Here is a 24,443-nt window from a genome sequence, read left to right as displayed (position 1 = left end):
AGACCCCAAAAGAGCCTTAAACACCCAGAGGAACAAAAAGACCCTTCAGACCCAAAAGCCTCTGAAGACACCGAAGACCCAAAACATCCTGAAGACCCGAAATACACTGAATACCCCAAAGACCGTTAAAAACCCAGAGGAACCAAAATGTCCTTAAGACCCAAAAGTCCCTGAAGACACTAAGGTCCCAAAAGACCCTGAAGACCTAAAAGACACCGAAATGGTCAAAGATGCCTATCTCTGAAACGATGTGAGTGTGCCGAATAACGTTAGTAAGAGAGAATAAGAAATAAAAGGTTTCCCCTTATAGAAGGGACCGTTCGCGAGATCTTCAGGTAGAGTAGGGGAAAAGGTAGGGGGCGAATGGGACGGGGAAAAAAAAAACAAAGGTTGGAAGATCTGCGACCGTTCACTCTAATCTTAGGCATATTAGGCATCTTAAACACTGATGTGAAAACGGAAATGTAAAGCATTTAATAACTAAACGCGGACGTCGTCGGAAACACCGATCAGATTTTCCGTTCGTTCGTGTTTTCTCTTGACCTTCTCCCGCCGTTGTTCGTGCCGTTTGACCCGCAGGATTTCAATAAATTGAAGTGATTTTCCCTGAAACCTCCGGTGAGTAATCCCCAAACGATCTCTTGTTATTATCCTCCACGGATTTAAAAAACAACATTTACCTCAGCTGAGGGAGAAGATTCGAGAATTTCGCGCGATCCGCAGGTGCTTGGAATACAGACCACGCCCCTAAAGGTGAATTCTTGTGTTTAGAGAAGTCTTCGTCCTGGTTTTAACAATGTTATATTTATAATTCAGCCATTCTACAATCCATCTGCGTAATATTCACATTTATTCTTTGACCAAGTTGAACTTTCACGCCTGATCCTCTGTCTGCCACTTCCGCCTCTTCGGTTGCCGAGCAACGGTGTTCTGAGGTAACGGAGGTCGCACGAAGGATTGATATAAGAAGGAATGGGGGAGAGGAGCGAAGGTTGAAGGAAGGAGATGAGCAGCAGAGGTGTGTTCCGTTAGCAAGCAGCTTGTTATCGGTGATAAGAGGTGTCGAGCACTCCGTTCCGTTACGTTGGAGTGCTTCCTCTAGCGCTTTGAATCAAGCGAGCCGCTTGGCGAGCGGTAAGCGAGCTGCTTGCTAACGGAACACGCTTGGTATTGCGGCCGACGTTGTCCGTGGGCCCCATAGGTGGCCGTGCACCCCCAGTATTCTACCTGGTTGGTATTTTTTGTTCCTTCGGATGTCCTGCGTGAGTAAAACGATGTTAACATGAAGTATCTGGGGTTGGATAGTGTGTGTGTGTGCGTGTGTGTGTGTGTGTATGTATATGTGTGTGTGTGTGTGTGTGTGTGTGTGTGTGTGTGTGTGTGTGTGTGTGTATGTGTGTGTGTGTGTGTGTGTATGTGTGTGTGTGTGTGTGTGTGTGTGTGTGTGTGTGTGTATCGAATCTTCACCAAAATCGAATCGTCCTTGTCACACACCCAACCGATCCACCAAGTTTCGTCCAAATCCGTCCATAACTTTTTGAGATATCCTGCTATGTATCGTTTTGGCCCAATCTCCCAATGGTGAAGAATCACTTAAAAATTCTAGTAGCCGGATCCGAATCAAAAACCAAAATCTAATCATTTCGTCCTTGTCACATACGCTACTTCTCTGCCAAATTTCGTCCGAATCCGTCCACAACTGAGATATCTTGTTCACAAACGGACAGACAGACAGACGCGTGAAAACAACTTCCATCCACCTTTGGTGGCGAAGGTAATAAACACCACACAAAATACACCACACATACATGTCCTGACGAGGGTCTGCAATCTCTGATTGCTCTTTCTTGTTTTGTTTGTAATCACGGTACATGCATTGATGACATAATTTCACCCAATGAACATTTCACACACACACCAACAAACCCACCGCTTTCTTCCACTTCATTCGCCGATTCTGGTACCACGTTTTCACCTGGAGCTGCGTTAGGCCGAGCACCTGGGCAAGCGCCATTCTGGGGAGAGACCTCTTCACATTGTATTGTATGGTTTCATTCATAATGACTATCTAAATGAGTGGTCGTATTGTCTTACACCATTTAGACCCCTTAAGGCCCTATTGACCCTTTAGACCTCATATACCCTTAAGACTATTAGACCCCTTCAGAGCATTTGGACCCTTCAACACTTTAGACCCGTTAGACGACTTAGACGCATTGATGCTTTGATGATTTCGACTCTTTAAACCCCTATGACCTCTTAAGATCCCTTCATCCTTTGCATCCTATGGAGCCCTTTAGACCCAAATGAGACCCATTAAACCCCAACTACTTTTGGAACATACCGTATGGACCTTTAGACCCGTTATGACGCTTTAAACCCCTATATGACGCTTTAAGCCCCTATGACGCTTTAAACCTTATACCTGGAGACATTTTTGACCTTTGGACTCTTTCCTCCATTTCAACACATTAGACCCTTTCACCCTTTAGACCTTTCAGACCACTTTTAAACCCTTTTGGACCCTTGAAACTCCAACTACTATTGGAACATACCTGCTCGACCTCATAGACCTTTGGACACCTTTGGACATTTACATCCTGTATAACCTATTAGACCCTACTACTTTTGGAACATATCCTTTAGACCCACAGACATACCTCTTATGACCCTTTGAACTCCTATAGACCCCTTACACCTGTACACCCTTTTGACCTTTAGACTGATTAGACTCTTTAGACACCTTAGACCTTTTCAGACACTTTCAACACTTTAGACCCTTACACCCTTTCGGGTCTAAAAGGATTTTCACTGGACAAGAACTAATGGAACCTTTGTCATCAATTAAGGACCCGCTCACCCTGTACATCGTTTTCACTGCGCGAATACAATCGTGTTATCAGGCCTTTCAGCCCCACGAGCCCCTAATTTCCCATCGGATCAAACCGAAAATCACCTTAAGCACCCCAACTACGACCGCCCTCCATCGGGAAATGAGTGTCTGTCCCACTTGGGACGTTACATCCACCTGAGACGGTTCATCTGTTTCATCCCCGCTTTCCCCCTTACTCTTGTTGGGTTTCATTCAGCTTGTGTGCACACCTGTACAGTGTTCACCACTATGCCCCCCTCATGCTTAATTTGAGGGGGGCATTGACTCAAATTTACATACATGAAGTATGTAAATTGACTTAATTTGAATGTAGTCAACGATTGACTTAATTTGAACATGATTTACATATCAGGTCACTCAATTCAACCACCAATTGTTTTTGAGGTCAATTCAACCACCAATGGCGGACTTCCTCTCTAGTCGTAGTCAACGTGTGGCCCTGAATGGGTTTCTCTCATCTCCTCTTCCTGTTCAGGCTGGAGTTCCCCAAGGCAGTGTTCTGGGCCCTGTGCTTTTTCTGGTCTTCATCAATGATCTCTCTGACTCTCTTGAAAATCCTCTCTATCTCTTTGCTGACGACTCTACTCTCTGTCGCTCCATTCTTCATCCCTCAGATCGGCAGTCTGCAGCCTCCTCACTCTCTGCAGACCTGGACAAAATCACAGACTGGGCAAACAAGTGGAACATGTCTTTCAATCCTGACAAATCTCACACTCTTACGATGTCTCTCCGAAAAGACCGACTGGACAACCCTCCCATCTACTTTCTGAATAATCCTCTCCAAGAAGTTCTGTCACTTAAGCTTTTGGGTCTCACTATCTGCCATGATCTTTCCTGGGAAAACCACATTTCAAATCTGGCCTCCAAAGCCAGTCGCCGACTGGGCATCCTCCGTCGTGCGAAGTCCTTCCTTGGCACACCTGAGCTCCTCACCACATACAAGGCTTTCATCCGCAGCTCAATGGAATACTGCTCTCCCCTCTGGGCTGGTGCTCCTGCCTCACACCTAGCTCGCCTTCACGCTGTTGAAACCAAAGCGTTCAGAATCATTGGAATCTCCCGCGATGAAGCTAACTCCAAGGGCCTCTCACTCACTCACCGCAGGCAGGTTGGTGGTCTTTCCGTCTTCTACCGACTCCTCTCTGGCCTTGCCCCCCTCAGCTCTCTCTGGGCTCTGTCCCCCCAATATTCCTACAAGTCGCACAAGATCTGCCTGCAACCCTCTTATGGTCAAACTGCCAAAATCAAGACTCTCTGCTCACCTTCACTCCTTCATTCCTCTTTTCTCCCACCTCTGGAACAAACTCCCTCACTCTCTTCAATCCCACTCCACCCTCCAAGTCTTTAAAACAGCTGTTCACCACCATCTATTATCTTCCCCCATCCAAAACCTTGATCTTTTCTACCCCCGCTAATTTCACCCCAATTCCACTTTTTTGAAATACCAACTTCTGTCCGGGAGGTCCTTGGTGTCCTTGTGTTTTATACTTCTCCCTCCCCCCCCCCCCACCCCCCTTCCCATGCCTCCTCCCCCCGGGCCCTCTCCCTTCCACACGTCTCCCTGCTCTCGGATGTTGTGTTTGTGTGCTTCCCCTTCTCTCCCCATCTTGTCTTCCGCTCCCTCTTTTTGGGTATTTTGTTTGTCTGGTTGATTTGTTTGTGAAGTAAATGTTAGCTCTTTCACGAGCCTCGATTCAGTATACAAAAAAAAAAAACATCGGCCAAAAGGTCAACATAGGCCAGATTTCTAAAATTGACAATTTTCATCTGATTTACTTGAAATTTGAAGAGGATTTGTATATCAGGTCAATGAAGTCAACCACCAATTATTTCTGAGGTCAACATAGGCCAAAAAGTCAACATAGGCCAGATTTCTAAAATTGACAATTTTCATCTGATTTACTTGAAATTTGAAAAGGATTTGTATATCAGGTCAATGAAGTCAACCACCAATTATTTCTGAGGTCAACCTCGGCTAAAACAGTCAACATAGGCCAAAGGCGAACAAGGTGAATTTTAGCGTCGTCGCCTCGCTAAAACGTCGCCTCGCTAAAACAGTCAACATAGGCCAAAGGTGAACAACAGGTGAAGTTTCTAAAATCCTCAATTTTCATCTGATTGACTTGAAATTTGAACACATTCTGCATATCCGGCTACTTAATTCAACCAACAATTATTTTTGTGGTCAACATAGGCCAAAAGGTCAACAATAGTCCAAAGGTCAACAACTTATTTTAGGGATTCGCAAGTATCGTGCTATGCAGCGATACTGTGTGAGATGAAATTTATTAAAACTTTGTGGTTGTACTTGGGGTATGCAAGGGAGCGTTCTACTAAGTTGGGATGCTATCTACAACTTGAAGTATCCCTCCCCAAATCCCTGCCGCTCCCGGAGGGATTGGGTGTTTCTAGTACATTTAATTATGTATAATGTTTAACTGTGCACACACCTGTCTGGTGAGGACAGGTACTTTTGTCCTGCGAAGCGGCATTCCAGTCCTGCAAGCTGCACCTCCGTGAAGACACTGCGGGATCGACGTCGCCTCATGGGCTGTGAGCCCTGGGTGGTTACCTGGTCTCCACCCATACATTGTAAGGATTCTGCACAGCACATACAACCTGCACATTACCAATGATGTCCAATTCCCCAGATATCGTGCAAAGAAAGCACAACAATGATTGATCTTCCAATTGCTGTTGATTATAACTACTCTTGTGAATGACAAATTTAAGGGTTTTCAACTTTCACCACCTAATGCTATCAGACGGGGCAGCAACATCCATCCAAGGAACGGCGTACTCTGTAATGCAACACCTTGTCTGCGAATCACCAATCCGACGGTTTCTCGTCCGGTTGAAAATTGAACACAAAGTAGTTCAAAGGTAAAAATCGTACTTCTGAAAAAAAAATGCAAATGCGACCAAGACGAGGGAATGCGAAATTTTTAATCGTCACGTTTTCTATATCTAACTCACAAGAACTGTCATTTAGGTGATGAATTGATATAATTTAGGTGGTGACTTGATGTCATTTGGGTGGTGTTAAATTGATGTAATTTACGTTTAATTTAGGTGGTGAATTGATGTCATTTGGGTGGTGAATTGATGTAATTTAGGTGGTGAATTGATGTAATTTAGGTGGTGAATTGATGTAATTTGGGTGGTGAATTGATGTCATTTGGGTGGTGTTAAATTGATGTAATTTACGTGTAATTTGGGTGGTGAATTGATGTAATTTAGGTGGTGAATTGATGTCATTTGGGTGGTGAATTGATATAATTTAGGTGGTGAATTGATGTAATTTGGGTGGTGTTAAATTGATGTAATTTACGTGTAATTTGGGTGGTGAATTGATGTAATTTAGGTGGTGAATTGATGTAATTTAGGTGGTGAATTGATGTAATTTGGGTGGTGAATTGATGTCATTTGGGTGGTGTTAAATTGATGTAATTTACGTGTAATTTAGGTGGTGAATTGATGTCATTTGGGTGGTGAATTGATATAATTTAGGTGGTGAATTGATGTAATTTGGGTGGTGTTAAATTGATGTAATTTACGTGTAATTTAGGTGGTGAATTGATGTCATTTGGGTGGTGAATTGATGTAATTTAGGTGGTGAATTGATGTAATTTAGGTGGTGAATTGATGTAATTTGGGTGGTGAATTGATGTCATTTGGGTGGTGAATTGATATAATTTAGGTGGTGAATTGATGTAATTTGGGTGGTGTTAAATTGATGTAATTTACGTGTAATTTAGGTGGTGAATTGATGTCATTTGGGTGGTGTCAAATTGATGTAATTTACATGTAATTTAGGTGGTGAATTGATGTCATTTGGGTGGTGTCAAATTGATGTAATTTAGGTGTAATTTAGGTGGTGAATTGATGTAATTTAGGTGGTGAATTGATGTAATTTAGGTGGTGAATTTATGTCATTTTTGTGGTGAATTGATGTCATTTCGGTGGTGACTTGATGTAATTTAGGTGGTGAATTGATGTCAGTTAGGTGGTGAATTGATGTAATTTAGGTGGTGAGTTTATGTCATTTAGTTGGTGAATTGATGTCACTTAGGTGGTGAATTGATGTCTTTTGGGTGGTGAATTGATGTCATTTAGGTGGTGAATTGATGTAATCTAGGTGGTGAATTGATGTCATTTAGGTGGTGAGTTTGTCATTTCGGTGGTGAATTGATGTTATTTAGGTGGTGAATTGATGTCATTTAGGTGATGAATTGATGTAATCTAGGTGGTGAATTGATGTCATTTGGGTGGTGAATTGATGTCATCTAGGTGATGAGTTTGTCATTTCGGTGGTGAATTGATGTTATTTAGGTGGTGAATTGATGTCATTTAGGTGATGAATTGATGTAATCTAGGTGGTGAATTGATGTCATTTAGGTGGTGAATTGATGTCACTTGGGTGGTAAATTGATGTTACTTAGGTGGTGAATTGATGTCATTTAGGCGATGAATTGATGTAATCTAGGTGGTGAATTGATGTCACTTGGGTGGTAAATTGATGTCATTTAGGTGATGAATTGATGTAATCTAGGTAATTAATTGATGTCATTTGGGTGGTGAATTGATGTCATTTAGGTGACTAGGGCATGCCCGTACTATATATATATCTAAAATTATATCCCCCCCCCCCCCTCTATTTACATGAAATGGTTTGGTCCAGCGAACGGCTTGCGTGAACGGAAAGCGAACGGCTTGCGAGTCCGTAAGTCCGGAAGTGACGTCCTCATTTGACTGTCCGGAAGGTCGCATATCGCAGTTACGATGAATCGCAAATTAGTTTTAATTAGTTTTAAAACATAGTTTAACGACAACACAGTTTGCCAACGTGAAATAAATGAATACGCTCTCAAATGTGCCGTCCGAGGCAGAGTCTGTTCGCCACGTTCGGCACACGTGATAGCTCGCTGCTCTCTGATTGGTTGAATCGTTTTTTGGACATAGCTCGGTAACTACTTCTCCGATTAATATGAAACCTTGAAAAGGCACATCCTCAGGTCCCCAGCAATATATCTGGCAAGTTTCAATTAGATCGGACCCGTGGTTGTCGAGAAACAGCGGTCACAGACACACAGACACACAGAGATTACTGGAATTATAGATAGACTAGGGCATGCCCGTACTATATATATATCTAAAATTATATCCGCCCCCTCTATTTACATGAAATGGTTTGGTCCATTCACAAAGCCAAAGCGAACGGCTTGCGAGTACGGTGACAATCCCCCCCCCCTCTATTTACATGAAATGGTTTGGTCCAAAGCGAACGGCTTGCGAGTACGGTGACAATCCCCCCCTCTATTTACATGAAATGGTTTGGTCCAAAGCGAACGGCTTGCGAGTACGGTGACAATCCCCCCCCTCTATTTACATGAAATGGTTTGGTCCAAAGCGAACGGCTTGCGGAGTTTTGTAAAGAAATCGCCATAGCTCGGTAACTACTTGTCCGATTAATATGAAACCTTGAAAAGGCACATCCTCGGGTCCCCAGCAATATACCTGGCAAGTTTCAAGTATATCGGACCGGTAGTTGTCGAGAAACAGCGGTCGCATACACACAGACACACACACACACAGAGATTACTGGAATTATAGATAGATGAATTGATGTCATTTCGGTGGTGAATTGATGTCATTTGGGTGGTAAATTTATGTAATTTAGGTGATGAATTGATGTCATTTGGGTGGTGAATTGATGTCATCTAGGTGGTGAATTAATGTCATTTCGGTGGTGAATTGATGTCATTTAGGTGATGAATTGATGTCATTTGGGTGGTAAATTTATGTAATTTAGGTGATGAATTGATGTCATTTGGGTGGTGAATTGATGTCATTTAGGTGATGAATTGATGTAATCTAGGTGATGAATTGATGTCATTTGGGTGGTGAATTGATGTAATTTAGGTGGTGAATTGATGTAATTTAGGTGGTGAATTGATGTAATTTGCATGGTGTCAAATTGATGTAATTTAGGTGGTGAATTGATGTAATTTGCGTGGTGTCAAATTGATGTAATTTACATGTAATTTAGGTGGTGAATTGATGTCATTTGGGTGGTGTCAAATTGATGTAATTTAGGTGGTGAATTGATGTAATTTAGGTGGTGAATTGATGTAATTTAGGTGGTGAATTGATGTAATTTAGGTGGTGAATTAATGTCATTTTTGTGGTGAATTGATGTCATTTCGGTGGTGACTTGATGTAATTTAGGTGGTGAATTGATGTCAGTTAGGTGGTGAATTGATGTAATTTAGGTGGTGAGTTTATGTCATTTAGTTGGTGAATTGATGTCACTTAGGTGGTGAATTGATGTCTTTTGGGTGGTGAATTGATGTAATCTAGGTGGTGAATTGATGTCATTTAGGTGGTGAGTTTGTCATTTCGGTGGTGAATTGATGTTATTTAGGTGGTGAATTGATGTCATTTAGGTGATGAATTGATGTAATCTAGGTGGTGAATTGATGTCATTTGGGTGGTGAATTGATGTCATTTAGGTGGTGAATTGATGTAATCTCGGTGGTGAATTGATGTCATTTAGGTGATGAATTGATGTAATCTAGGTGGTGAATTGATGTCATTTAGGTGGTGAATTGATGTAATCTCGGTGGTGAATTGATGTCATTTAGGTGGTGAATTGATGTCATTTAGGTGATGAATTGATCGAATCTCGGTGATGAATTGATGTAATCTAGGTGGTGAGTTTGTCATTTAGGTGGTGAATTGATGTCATTTAGGTGGTGAATTGATGTCATTTAGGTGGTGAATTGATGTCATTTAGGTGGTGAATTGATGTCATTTAGGTGATGAATTGATGTCATTTAGGTGGTGAATTGATGTCATTTAGGTGGTGAATTGATGTTATTTCGGAGATTAATTGAAAGAAGCAAATGAATGAATGAACGAATGATCGTTTTAAGGCCATTTTCCCCGCTAGAGCGGGGGTTAGCCTTGCGGGCCCCATGACAATCATGATTCCCTGTTTGAGGCAATGTTTTTATGGCCGGATGCCCTTCCTGACGCCAACCCTTGGTCGCCTCTTACGATGCACAGGGATACGGTGTATCTATTCTAAACCGGGGTACACACCGTGATCATTCATCCCAGCAAGCTGGTACTCAATTTGCCGACCTCGGAAGGATGGCAGTCTGAGTCAACCCACCTGGCGTTGATTCAGCAATCGATCGGGATTCGAACCCAGGATCCGAGGATCCCAAGCCGGCACCCTAACCGCTAAGCCAACACCAGGCTCCATTGACCAAATCCATTAACCAAATCCAAATCCATAATGCAAATTAAGCAAATCCATTAACGAATTGAGGAGGTGGTGCTGCAGGGGGTTGAATCCTCACTAACCGATTCCATTGTGGCGGACACAAAAGCCCACTGGCGTGGTGACATCATTCCACGCACCAAGTGGGCGGTGGCCACGCCCGAGGGGTAGGCGTGGCCTCATGATATACACCGGGCGACCAGCCCGGAGCATTTCAGTGTTACAGTGTAGTCTTACAATAAAGACATTTATATGTTACCGCTTGTCCGCTTCCTCCTTGCTCACAAGCAGCGCGCATAACGCCGCGCTTTACTGGTGACCCTCGACGTTGGATCTGCCGTAGCGATCCTTCCGAACACGACGCCATTGCAATGGCCAACGACAAGGCAATGGCGATTAAACTTCCCGAATTTTGGGAGGCCCAGGCCGAAGTCTGGTTCGTTCAAGCCGAAGCCCAATTTCAGCTTCGGCGCCTCACCAACGACGACCTGCGCTACTGCCATGTCGTCGCCTCCCTCGGGCCCGGCACGGCCGCTCGAGTTGTGTCCGTCCTTCGCCACCCACCGGACGGCCACAAGTACGAGGCACTCAAGCGGCTACTCCTAGCCACGTTCGGCCTCACGGACGACGCATGGGCCGATCGCCTCCTGGATCTCCCCGAGCTCGGTGAGACGCGCCCGTCGGTCCGAATGGACCATATGCTGTCACTGTTGGGCGACGAAGCCCCCGGTTCGCTATTCCGGGCGCTTTTCCGGCGCCAACTTCCAGCGCAGGTTCGCCTCGCGTTGGCCGGGACCGAGCTAACGGAACCCCGAGCATTGGCCGCCAAGGCGGACAGGTACTTCGCCGCTTCGGACACGCGGGCGAGCGTCGGCGTGGCCGTTACGGCCCTCGACGCTGATGTTCAGCAGCATGTTCCACAGCATCAGCTTCTACAGTGCGCTGATGTTCAGCAGCATGCTGATACGCACCTCGTGAACGCCGCCATGCGGGGCGCCCACCGCCGCGGCGAAAACCGCCACCGCGGGGAAACCCGCCAACTCCACCGGCCTGGCGGAGCCAGCCGCGCTCCTCCAGCTCCACCACCTGGTGCTGGTTCCACGCCAAGTTCGGCCACGAAGCTCGGCGGTGTCATCCGCCGTGCTCCTTCAACGGGTCGGGAAACGCCCGGGCCGGCGCTCAATTGTGGCGATGAACGCCGGCCGTTCGAGCAGCCTGCTGTTCATAACGGACACCTTCTCCGGGCGCCGTTACCTGTGCGACACGGGAGCGCAGGTGAGTGTCATTCCCGCCGGCACGTCAGACAAGCACGTCGCGGGTGGGGGCCCCGCGCTGCTTGCCGCGAACGGGACGCCCATCCGTACGTACGGAAAACGCTGCCTCTCTCTGCGGTTTGGAGGGCAGGTTTTCCGATGGACGTTCGTCACCGCCGACGTGCCCATGGCACTGTTTGGCGCGGACTTCCTGTGCGCTAATGGGCTCCTGGTCGACGTCAAGCGCAGACGGCTTGTCCAGGCCGAGACGTTCAGCTCGCTTGCTTGTGCGTTGCCCAGCTCAACGAGCGGCTTGCCGAACGATTCGGTTCCGGCCACGTTGGTCTGTACGCTTCCGGCAGCGGACGCATTCACCCGCCTCCTCGCCGGCTTCCCGGCCCTCACGCGGCCCACCTTCTCGGCGGGGGCCGTCAAGCACGGGGTGGCCCATCACATCCCCACCGTCGGGCCACCGGTCTACGCCCGGGCACGCCGCCTCGAGCCGACGAAGCTGGCGGTGGCAAAAGCGGGGTTCGCTACCCTGGAGCGACTCGGCATCGTTCGGCGCTCAGAGAGCGCTTGGGCGTCGCCGCTGCACATCGTGCCGAAGCCCGGCGGGGGATGGCGACCGTGCGGGGACTATCGCCGTCTCAATGACGCCACGACTCCCGACCGCTACCCCGTCCCCCACATTCAGGACTTTTCCGCCCGTTTGGCGGGCAGGTCCTTCTTCTTGAAGGTGGACCTCATACGCGGCTACCATCAGGTCCCCGTCAGGCCGGAGGACGTCCCGAAGACGGCGGTCATCACGCCATTCGGACTCTTCGAGTTCCTGCGCATGCCCTTCGGTCTGAAGAATGCGGCTCAGGCGTTCCAGCGACTGATGGACAGCGTCCTGCGTGACTTGGATTTTGTCTACGTCTACCTGGACGATATCCTCGTCGCCAGCGCGTCCCGCGAAGAGCACCTACGCCACCTCCGCACGCTCTTCGAACGCCTGGGCCAGCATGGCCTGATTGTGAACCCCGCAAAGTGCCGGTTCGGCGCCGCCACAATCGATTTTCTGGGGCACCGTGTCACCAGGCACGGAGCCGTCCCCCTGCCGGCCAAGGTGGAGGCGGTGAAGGGGTTTCCGCGCCCCCGCACGATCAGAGGGCTGCAGGAGTTCCTGGGCATGGTGAACTTTTACCATCGGTTCCTGCCCCGTATCGCCCAGCTCCTGCGCCCCCTGCACGAAGCTCTCCGAGGTAAGCCGGGCAAAGGCGACGTTACCTGGACCGAGCAGATGGACACGGCGTTCACGGGCGCGAAGCTCGCCTTGGCTAACGCCACCATGCTCGCGCACCCGGCGCCCGATGCACCGATCGCCCTCACCACCGATGCCTCGGACTACGCGGTGGGCGCGGTGCACGAGCAATGGGTGCGTGGAGCTTGGCAACCGCTGGCGTTCTTTAGCCAGCAGCTTCGCCCGCCCAAACGCCGTTACAGTACCTTCGACCGCGAGTTGCTCGGACTTCACTTGGCGGTCAGGCACTTCCGCCATCTGCTCGAGGGCCGGGCGTTCACTGCCTTCGTCGACCACAAGCCGCTGATCTTCGCGATGGGCAAGGTCACCGAGCCGTGGTCGGCCTGGCAGCAGCGTCACCTCTCGGCCGTGTCCGAGTACACGACGGACATCCAGCACGTCGCGGGGAAGGACAACCCGGTGGCGGATTGCCTTTCCCGGGCCGTCGCCCATGCAGTCCACCTCGGCATCGACTATGCCCGGATGGCAGCGGACCAGGCCGCTGACCCCGACGTCCAGGCCTTGCGGACGGCCGTCACGGGCCTCCGCGTCACCGAGGTGCCGTTCGACGGCGCGGGCGTGGCCCTCTTGTGCAACGTCTCCCTCGGGCGTCCTCGCCCCATCGTGCCCGCGGGCTGGCAGCGCCAGGTGTTTGACGCCATCCACGGCCTGTCCCACCCGGGCGCGAGGGCCTCCCAAAGGCTGATCGCCGACAAGTTCGTCTGGCATGGCCTCCGGAAGGCCGTCCGCGGCTGGGCCAGGACGTGCCTCGCGTGCCAGCGCGCCAAGGTGCACCGGCACACCCAGGCCCCGTTGGCCCCGTTCACGGTGCCGGAACGCCGGTTTGACCACGTCCACGTGGACCTGGTGGGACCTCTGCCCCCCTCGCGGGGTTTCACCTACGTCCTCACCATGGTGGACCGCACCACCCGGTGGCCGGAGGCCGTGCCCTTGGCGTCGACAACGGCGGCCGATGTCGCGCAGGCTTTCATCGCCACCTGGGTCGCCCGGTTCGGCGCCCCCTCAGACATCTCATCCGACCGCGGCCCCCAGTTCACCTCGGAGCTCTGGGGGGCGGTTGCGCAGGGGCTCGGGGTCCGGCTGCACCGAACCACGGCCTACCACCCCCAGGCTAACGGCCTGTGTGAGCGATTTCACCGCTCATTGAAGGCCGCGCTCCGGGCCACCCTCCGCGACGGCGGCTGGGTCGACAGGCTCCCCTGGGTCCTGCTGGGCCTCCGGACGGCGCCCAAGGAGGACCTGCGCGCATCCGCGGCGGAGTTGGTCTTCAGGCAACCGCTGCGGGTGCCGGGCGAGTTCCTCCCCGACTCCACGGCACCATGGTCCGCGGCACAGCAGCGCTCCGCTCTGCAAGAGACCGCCCAGAGGTTCGCCCCGGTGCCAACGGCATGCCACGGGCACCCACCGACGCACGTCGCCCCGGAGCTTCGCACGGCGGAGTACGTCTTCGTCCGCCACGATGCCCATCGGACACCACTGCGGCCCCCGTACGACGGGCCTTTCCGCGTGCTGGAGACCGGGGCGAAGCACTTCACCCTGGACATCGGCGGTACTCCTGACCGCGTTTCGGTAGACCGCCTCAAGCCGGCCCACCTCGATGTGGACCATCCACCGCCAGTGGCCCGACCCCCACGTCGGGGCCGCCCTCCTGCGGGCGGACCCCCGGCGCCGCCCAGCCCCACCGCCACGCCGCCCCCCGGTCCTGCACCCATCCCAGGGGCAGCCAGGGGCATCCCACCTGGCATCCCTGCACCCCGGACGCCGCCGATCGCCAGGGGGCGCTTCGGCCAGGTCATTCGTCTGCCCCGCAAACTGGCCCTCCAGGTGCACGGGAATTCTGGGGGGGTGCGTGTGGCGGACACAAAAGCCCACTGGCGTGGTGACATCATTCCACGCACCAAGTGGGCGGTGGCCACGCCCGAGGGGTAGGCGTGGCCTCATGATATACACCGGGCGACCAGCCCGGAGCATTTCAGTGTTACAGTGTAGTCTTACAATAAAGACGTTTGTATGTTACCGCTTGTCCGCTTCCTCCTTGCTCACAAGCAGCGCGCGTAACGCCGCGCTTTACCATCATATATAAGTCTGTTTCGTCATCGCTTACCGGCATTGCATCACGGTGTTGTGCTGATCGATTTATAAGTGTGCCGCATATCTTTACTCATAAATACCGTGTCTGTACCATAGTAAATGCAAAATGGCTTTCTTATAGTGTAGATATTTGCCATACAGGAAATTCAATGAACGACATTCTCAGAATATTTGAAGATGTACACCAATGTGGCGGACACAAAAGCCCACTGGCGTGGTGACATCATTCCACGCACCGAGTGGGCGGTGGCCACGCCCGAGGGGTAGGCGTGGCCTCATGATATACCCCGGGCGACCAGCCCGGAGGAGTTGAGTGTTACAGTGTAGTCTTACAATAAAGTCGTTTATATGTTACCGCTTGTCCGCTTCCTCCTTGCTCACAAGCAGCGCGCGTAACGCCGCGCTTTACTGGTGACCCTCGACGTTGGATCTGCCGGAGCGATCCTTCCACACGCGACGCCATCGCCATGGCCGCCTTCGTCAAACTTCCGGAATTTTGGGAGGCTCAGGCCGAAGTCTGGTTCGTCCAGGCCGAAGCCCAATTTCAGCTTCGGCACCTCACCGGCGATGACACGCGCTACTGCCACGTCGTCGCCTCCCTCGGGCCCGGCACGGCCGCTCGAGTTGTGTCCGTCCTTCGCCACCCACCGGACGGCCACAAGTACGAGGCACTCAAGCGGCTACTCCTAGCCACGTTCAGCCTCACGGACGACGCACGGGCCAACCGCCTCCTGGATCTCCCCGAGCTCGGTGAGACGCGCCCGTCGGTCCGAATGGACCATATGCTGTCACTGTTGGGCGACGAAGCCCCCGGTTCGCTATTCCGGGCGCTTTTCCGTCGCCAACTTCCAGCGCAGGTTCGCCTCGCGTTGGCCGGGACCGGGCTAACGGAACCCCGAGCATTGGCGGCCGAGGCGGACAAGTACTTCGCCGCTTCGGACACGCGGGCGAGCGTTGGCGTGGCCGTCACGGCCTTCGACGCTGATGTTCCACAGCATCATCTTCTACAGCACGCTGATGTTCCACAGCATCATCTTCTACAGCACGCTGATGTTCCACAGCATCATCTTCTACAGCACGCTGATGTTCCACAGCATCATCTTCTACAGCACGCTGTGGTTCAGCAGCATGCTGATACGCACCTCGTGAACGCCGCCACGCCCCGCCCACCGCCGCGGCGAAAACCGCCACCGCGGGGAAACCCGTCGACTCCACCGGCCTGGCGGAGCCAGCCGCACTCCTCCAGCTCCACCACCTGGTGCTGGTTCCACGCCAAGTTCGGCCATGAAGCTCGGCGGTGTCATCCGCCGTGCTCCTTCAACGGGTCGGGAAACGCCCGGGCCGGCGCTCAATTGTGGCGATGAGCGCCGGCCGTTCGAGCAGCCTGCTGTTCATAACGGACACCTTCTCCGGGCGCCGTTACCTGTGCGACACGGGAGCACAGGTGAGTGTCATTCCCGCCGGCACGTCAGACAAGCACGCCGCGGGTGGGGGCCCCGCGCTGCTTGCGCGAACGGGACGCCCATCCGTACGTACGGAAAACGCTGCCTCTCTCTGCGGTTTGGAGGGCAGGTTTTCCGATGGACGTTCGTCACCGCCGACGTGCCCATGGCACTGCTTGGCGCGGACTTCCTGTGCGCTAATGGGCTCCTGGTCGACGTCAAGCGCAGACGGCTTGTCCAGGCCGAGACGTTCAGCTCGCTCGCATGTGCGTTGCCCAGCTCAACGAGCGGCTTGCCAAGCGGCTTGCCGAACGATTCGGTTCCGGCCACGTTGGTCTGTACGCTTCCGGCAGCGGACGCATTCACCCGCCTCCTCGCCGGCTTCCCGGCCCTCACGCGGCCCACCTTCTCGGCGGGGGCCGTCAAGCACGGGGTGGCCCATCACATCCCCACCGTCGGGCCACCGGTCTACGCCCGGGCACGCCGCCTCGAGCCGACGAAGCTGGCGGTGGCAAAAGCGGGGTTCGCTACCCTGGAGCGACTCGGCATCGTTCGGCGCTCAGAGAGCGCTTGGGCGTCGCCGCTGCACATCGTGCCGAAGCCCGGCGGGGGATGGCGACCGTGCGGGGACTATCGCCGTCTCAATGACGCCACGACTCCCGACCGCTACCCCGTCCCCCACATTCAGGACTTTTCCGCCCGTTTGGCGGGCAGGTCCTTCTTCTCGAAGGTGGACCTCATACGCGGCTACCATCAGGTCCCCGTCAGGCCGGAGGACGTCCCGAAGACGGCGGTCATCACGCCATTCGGACTCTTCGAGTTCCTGCGCATGCCCTTCGGTCTGAAGAATGCGGCTCAGGCGTTCCAGCGACTGATGGACAGCGTCCTGCGCGACTTGGATTTTGTCTACGTCTACCTGGACGATAGCCTCGTCGCCAGCGCGTCCCGCGAAGAGCACCTACGCCACCTCCGCACACTCTTCGAACGCCTGGGCCAGCATGGCCTGATTGTGAACCCTGCAAAGTGCCGGTTCGGCGCCGCCACAATCGATTTTCTGGGGCACCGTGTCACCAGGCACGGCGCCGTCCCCCTGCCGGCCAAGGTGGAGGCGGTGAAGGGGTTTCCGCGCCCCCGCACGATCAGAGGGCTGCAGGAGTTCCTGGGCATGGTGAACTTTTACCATCGGTTCCTGCCCCGTATCGCCCAGCTCCTGCGCCCCCTGCACGAAGCTCTCCGAGGTAAGCCGGGCAAAGGCGACGTTACCTGGACCGAGCAGATGGACACGGCGTTCACGGGCGCGAAGCTCGCCTTGGCTAACGCCACCATGCTCGCGCACCCGGCGCCCGATGCACCGATCGCCCTCACCACCGATGCCTCGGACTACGCGGTGGGCGCGGTGCACGAGCAATGGGTGCGTGGAGCTTGGCAACCGCTGGCGTTCTTTAGCCGGCAGCTTCGCCCGCCCGAACGCCGTTACAGTACCTTCGACCGCGAGTTGCTCGGACTTCACTTGGCGGTCAGGCACTTCCGCCATCTGCTCGATGGCCGGGCGTTCACTGCCTTCGTCGACCACAAGCCGCTGATCTTCGCGATGGGCAAGGTCACCGAGCCGTGGTCGGCCCGGCAGCAGCGTCACCTCTCGGCCGTGTCCGAGTACACGACGGACATCCAGCACGTCGCGGGGAAGGACAACCCGGTGGCGGATTGCCTTTCCCGGGCCGTCGCCCACGCAGTCCACCTCGGCATCGACTATGCCCGGATGGCAGCGGACCAGGCCGCTGACCCCGACGTCCAGGCCTTGCGGACCGCCGTCACGGGCCTCCGCGTCACCGAGGTGCCGTTCGACGGCGCGGGCGCGGCTCTCTTGTGCGACGTCTCCCTCGGGCGTCCTCGCCCCATTGTGCCCGTGGGCTGGCAGCGCCAGGTGTTTGACGCCATCCACGGCCTGTCCCACCCGGGCGCGAGGGCCTCCCAAAGGCTGATCGCCGACAAGTTCGTCTGGCATGGCCTCCGGAAGGCCGTCCGCGGCTGGGCCAGGACGTGCCTCGCGTGCCAGCGCGCCAAGGTGCACCGGCACACCCAGGCCCCGTTGGCCCCGTTCACGGTGCCGGAACGCCGGTTTGACCACGTCCACGTGGACCTGGTGGGACCTCTGCCCCCCTCGCGGGGTTTCACCTACGTCCTCACCATGGTGGACCGCACCACCCGGTGGCCGGAGGCCGTGCCCTTGGCGTCGACAACGGCGGCCGATGTCGCGCAGGCTTTCATCGCCACCTGGGTCGCCCGGTTCGGCGCCCCCTCAGACATCTCATCCGACCGCGGCCCCCAGTTCACCTCGGAGCTCTGGGGGGCGGTTGCTCAGGGGCTCGGGGTCCGGCTGCACCGAACCACGGCCTACCACCCCCAGGCTAACGGCCTGTGTGAGCGATTTCACCGCTCATTGAAGGCCGCGCTCCGGGCCACCCTCCGCGACGGCGGCTGGGTCGACAGGCTCCCCTGGGTCCTGCTGGGCCTCCGGACGGCGCCCAAGGAGGACCTGCGCGCATCCGCGGCGGAGTTGGTCTTCGGGCAACCGCTGCGGGTGCCGGGCGAGTTCCTCCCCGACTCCACGGCACCATGGTCCGCGGCACAGCAGCGCTCCGCTCTGCAAGAGACCGCCCAGAGGTTCGCCCCGGTGCCAACGGCATGCCACGGGCACCCACCGACGCACGTCGCCCCGGAGCTTCGCACGGCGGAGTACGTCTTCGTCCGCCACGATGCCCATCGGACACCACTGCGGCCCCCGTACGACGGGCCTTTCCGCGTGCTGGAGACCGGGGCGAAGCACTTCACCCTGGACATCGGCGGTACTCCTGACCGCGTTTCGGTAGACCGCCTCAAGCCGGCCCACCTCGATGTGGACCATCCACCGCCAGTGGCCCGACCCCCACGTCGGGGCCGCCCTCCTGCGGACGGACCCCCGGCACCGCCCAGCCCCGCCGCCACGGCGCCCCCCGGTCCTGCACCCATCCCAGGGGCAGCCAGGGGCATCCCACCTGGTATCCCTGCACCCCGGACGCCGCCGATCGCCAGGGGGCGCTTCGGCCGGGTCATTCGTCTGCCCCGCAAACTGGCCCTCCAGGTGCGCGGGAATTCTGGGGGGGCGCGTGTGGCGGACACAAAAGCCCACTGGCGTGGTGACATCATTCCACGCACCGAGTGGGCGGTGGCCACGCCCGAGGGGTAGGCGTGGCCTCATGATATACCCCGGGCGACCAGCCCGGAGGAGTTGAGTGTTACAGTATAGTCTTACAATAAAGACGTTTATATGTTACCGCTTGTCCGCTTCCTCCTTGCTCACAAGCAGCGCGCGTAACGCCGCGCTTTACCAACATGTTTTTCTTTTTAAATATATACTTCTTTTCAAACATAGATTTCAATCTCTCTTTTTATTTTTAAATATATATATTTTGAGAGATATCTTTCTTGAAAAAAGTACACGGAAGTTGGCGTGTCTTGCACTATTTTTTGATTCTCGACTTCGGCATAAAATGACATCCTGGTGTTTCGCACAAAAGGCGATCTATCGATGTGCGCACAGTCCCTTGGAACAACGTTAAGCGCAAGGAACCGTTAGCCAGCACTGGGGGTGTTGTTAGATGTTGAAAATCCCACGGTCTTTAAAAAAAAAAATTTAGTAGGTGAGTTATCGCCGGCATACTGAATAAATTACAAATGCCTCTCCTTTTTGACGGCTGGGAAGAGAACATCAAGCCACCAGTTTAACCCCTGCCTTAAGAGACTGTTTCGGTAGTACTGACGCTCTGTAAAGAGTGCGATACATTGATGATAAAGAAGATGATTATGGTAACCGCAACACAAAATAAAGCACTAAATAAATACATCTATCTATAATTCCAGTAATCTCTGTCTGTCTGTCTGTACGTCTGTACGTTTGTCTGTGACCGCTGTTTCTCGACAACCACGGGTCCGATATACTTTTAACTTGCCAGGTATATTGCTGGGGACCCGAGGATGTGCCTTTTCAAGGTTTCATATTAATCGGACAATTACTTACCGAGCTATGTCCAAAAAACGATTCAACCAATCAGAGAGCAGCGAACGATCGCGTGTGCCGAACGTGGCGGGCACACTCTGCCTCGGATGGCACATTTGAGAGCGTATTCATTTATTTCACGTTTGCAAACTATGTTGGCGTTAAACTATGTTTTACAAATAATAAAAACGAATTTGCGATTCATTCGCTTTCCTGCGCGTTTGTGCACGCGATGGCGATTTCTTTACCAAACTCCGGAAGCCGTTCGCTTTGGACCAAACCATTGCATGTAAATAGAGGGGGGGGATTGTCACCACTCGCAAGCCGTTCGCTTTGGACCAAACCATTTCATGTAAATAGAGGGGGGGGATATAATTTTAGATATAGATATAGTACGGGCATGCCCTAGTCTATCTATAATTCCAGTAATCTCTGTGTGTTTGTTTGTTTGTACGTTTGTACGTTTGTTTGTCTGTGACCGCTGTTTCTCGACAACCACGGGTCCGATATACTTTAAACTTGCCAGGTATATTGCTGGGGACCCGAGGATGTGCCTTTTCAAGGTTTCATATTAATCGGACAATTACTTACCGAGCTATGTCCAAAAAACGATTCAACCAATCAGAGAGCAGCGAGCTATCGCGTGTGCCGAACGTGGCGAACACACTCTGCCTCGGATGGCACATTTGAGAGCGTATTCATTTATTTCACGTTTGCAAACTATGTTGCCGCTATGTTGGCGTTAAACTATGTTTTAAAACTAATAAAAACCATTTCATCTAAATAGAGGGGGGGGGGGGGGGGGGATTGTCACTGTACTCGCAAGCCGTTCGCCGTTCGCTTTGGCGTTGCGAATGGACCAACACATTTCATGGACCAAACCATTTCATGTAAAGCGTTCGCCGTTCGCTTTGGCGTTGCGAATGGACCAAAACATTTCATGGACCAAACCATTTCATGTAAATAGAGGGGGGGATATAATTTTAGATATAGATATAGTACGGGCATGCCCTAGTATTCTTAAATGAGGGAAAAATACCAATAATTTTGCTCGTACATATTTCAAGCAATATTAAAGGTAAAATTATATACCGTAAATGTAATTGTATTTGATATCGACAGACATGCGCATGGTGTTTTTGTATAATATATAGTGGGGTGGCCATTATTTTTGAAAGGCTAAATATTACGCTCTCACCCTCTACAACTGGTGCATTTGCCCTACAAACAAACCAGGCCAAATGTCAGCTAAAGGCGTAAATATTTACAGGTAGTCCAACACCCTTGAACATTTCCCCCTGTCAGCCATGTGATTGAGGTCACGTAACACTAAAAACACATATCACAGATAATACAGTATGTATCACAGAAATAAATAAACAGCGTTTGATAAAACATGCTTATGAATAATTTATCGCATCTGTGTACTCAGAATATAAAATATATAAAAAAATAAAATATATATAAAATCTTAATTCTTGAAGGTTCCCGGACTACCTCTAAATATAAACAGACTTGTATGAAATTTTGATTACAGTGTTTCTATCCCAAATGGATCACATTTAGGCCATGAGAACATTCAAATTAACATTTTAAAATTTTCACCCCGTTTAAGGGCCACCCTAATTACAGTCAACATTGTTCTGTCATCGTGCTATCTCAAAAGCAAAATACAACAACAGTAACCCTTTGGCCATTTCTAGAAAACCTTTAAATTTCAATTGCATCTTCGGCAGTCATGTCAAAGATGAGAAATATAAACATAGAATAAAACTAGGACAATGAGGCCTGAACCTGGAGATTTTATCTTACAATGTGAAAAGGGGAAAAAACTTTAGGAGGAGAAAAACCAGGGAAATTTCAAGGTTCATCAGTGTTTAGAACCCAAACCTGCAAACATACCATGTAATTGTCTTACTGAATGAGCCATGAAAACAGTACCTATTGCACAGTCTTACATTTCCCCCCTTGAATATAAATTATTTCTCTGTGTGTTGCATTTTCAGCAATGGCGACATCAATCTTGCGTCTGTCTTTTAAATGATTTGGCATATTGTATCACCCAACATGATAGCATCACATGATGAACCTACAGTACGGCACGAGGTAGAGTGCATACTTCCACCAGGTTGAACAGCTTACCTTTTGTATCCCACTGAAAGGTCGGATCTGGATTCGGACCTGAACCAAAATTGAATTGGCTTGTTCTCGTCACCTAACTAACTCACCCACCAAGTTTCATCCGAACTCGCCCGTAACTGTTTGAGATATCCTGCTTTATATACTACCGGTCAAAAGTTTTAGAGCACCTCAATTTTTCTAGTTTTTATTGAAATTTACGCAGTTTAATGTCTCAATGTACTCTGAAATTAAGCATAGAACAAACAAAACAATTGGAGATAAAAAAGAAATCAAAGAATCATTTTGTTTAACAAAATTTAATTTAAAATTTTGACTCAGCAAAGTAGCCACCTTTTGCAGATATCACCGCCGAACACACTCGTGGCATTCTTTCTACAATGGAAATCAAATATTGTTCGGGAAGTTCTTCCCAACACTGTTGCATGAGTTCCCACAAATGTGTTGCACTTGGAGGTTGCTTTACTTTCACCCTTCTGTCCAGTTCATCCCAAACCAGCTCGATGGGTTTCAAGTCTGGAGACTGTGCTGGCCATACCATTATTTGAAGCCTACCGTCTTGTTCTTTTCCTCGAAGGTAGTTTTGACATTGCCTGGAGGTGTGTTTAGGGTCATTATCTTGCTGTAGGAATGTAGGATGAATCTCTGACCAACTAGGCGTATACCAGAAGGTATTGCATGGCGCTGCAAAATGCTGTGGTAGCCCTTTTGGTTCAGGGTGCCAGTCACTCTGTGCAAGTCATCGACTCTGGATCCAGCAAAAGAGCCCCAGACCATCACACTTCCTCCTCCATGTTTGACAGTTGGTGTCACACACTGAGAAACCATCCTTTTGCCTACTCGATGGCGTACAAAAACCCTGCGTGATGAACCAAAGATTTCAAATTTTGATTCATCGGTCCATAAGACCTCCTTCCAGGCTTCAGTAGTCCACTGGCGGTGCTCCATGGCCCAGGCAAGCCTCTTGTTCTTATTTTGTCATCTTAGCAATGGCTTTCTTACTGCCACTCGACCTGTCAAACCTGCAGCTCGAAGTCTTCTCTTCACAGTTGAAACTGACACTTGCTTACTTCGACCAGTGTTAAGCTGTGCTTGAGGCTGTTGTCCTGTGAGCCGCCTGTCACGCAAGCTGTTGACTCTCAGAAACTTGTCTTCTGATTCTGTTGTGGCTTTGGGTCTGCCAGACCTCTTCCTGTCAGAGTTTCCTCCAGTTTCCAATATGCTACTTCCTGCAGTGCAATATTGTCCACATAATGCTTCAGAGGGTGTAATAACAGTCTGTTCCAATATTGCTTTTATACATACAGAGGGTTTGTAATCAAGTAATCAGCAGAGGTTGGGACACCTGTAGGAATTGTTTGCATCAACTTTCAAGGCTTAATTTACTTACATTGCTACAGAACAGCTGTAAGTTGTTAACCCATTACTTGTTCCCTGAAGAAGGCCTTTTTTTACAATATAACTTTGCAATTTACATTATTTTCCCGTTTTTGCTCACCTAAAGGTTTTTTTTTAACCTCGAGCAGTTTACTGCTTACCTTTGTACCATTTCAGGTTATTCACTGGACATTAAACTGCGTAGATTTCAATAAAAACTGGAAAAAGTGAAGTGTTCTAAAACTTTGACCGGTAGTGTATCGTTTTTAGCCCTCTCACTCAATGGTGAAGAATCACTTTAAAATCCTCTGATCCGGATTTGGATCTTCACCAAAATGGAATTTATTTGTTCTTGTCACACACCCACCTTCTCGACCAAGTTTCACAACATTTTGAGATATCCTATTCACAAACAGACAGGAACGATGTAAACAACCTTCATCCACCTTCGGTGACGAAGCTAATGAAGTTTTCAGACATAAACAATTCAAGTGTATGTCAACATAAAATAATCCATCCTTGTGTTTTTTTTTTCTAATCTGCTGGAACACCATATCAAGTTGACCTTTCAAGGCCAGAGGGTACCCAACTCCAAAAAAAAAAAAATTCATAGTTTGT

At 51.2% G+C, this 24,443-nt stretch overlaps 1 protein-coding gene across 2 annotated transcripts in view; it reads right to left on the bottom strand.

The window, feature by feature from the left end:
- LOC137437409 (homeobox protein BarH-like 2) overlaps positions 1-24,443 on the bottom strand; it is a 36,506-nt gene that overhangs the window by 8,782 nt on the left and 3,281 nt on the right. The window contains exons 2-3 of one of the 2 annotated variants that reach the window (XM_078766505.1): positions 5,344-5,465; positions 1,931-2,015 (exon numbers count right to left, since the gene is read on the bottom strand). In XM_078766505.1, the coding sequence (XP_078622631.1) occupies positions 1,931-2,015; positions 5,344-5,465 (207 nt within the window). Of the gene's footprint in view, positions 1-1,930; positions 2,016-5,343; positions 5,495-24,443 lie in introns of both variants that reach the window. The other variant, XM_078766504.1, reaches the window with a different exon arrangement.

Source organism: Myxine glutinosa, chromosome 12 (genome assembly GCF_964187855.1).
Source record: "Myxine glutinosa chromosome 12, kmMyxGlut1.1, whole genome shotgun sequence".
In the NCBI taxonomy this organism is placed as follows: Eukaryota; Metazoa; Chordata; class Myxini; order Myxiniformes; family Myxinidae; genus Myxine; species Myxine glutinosa.
Note: the sequence above shows the minus strand (reverse complement) of the source record. Positions and strands in the feature narration are given on the sequence as shown.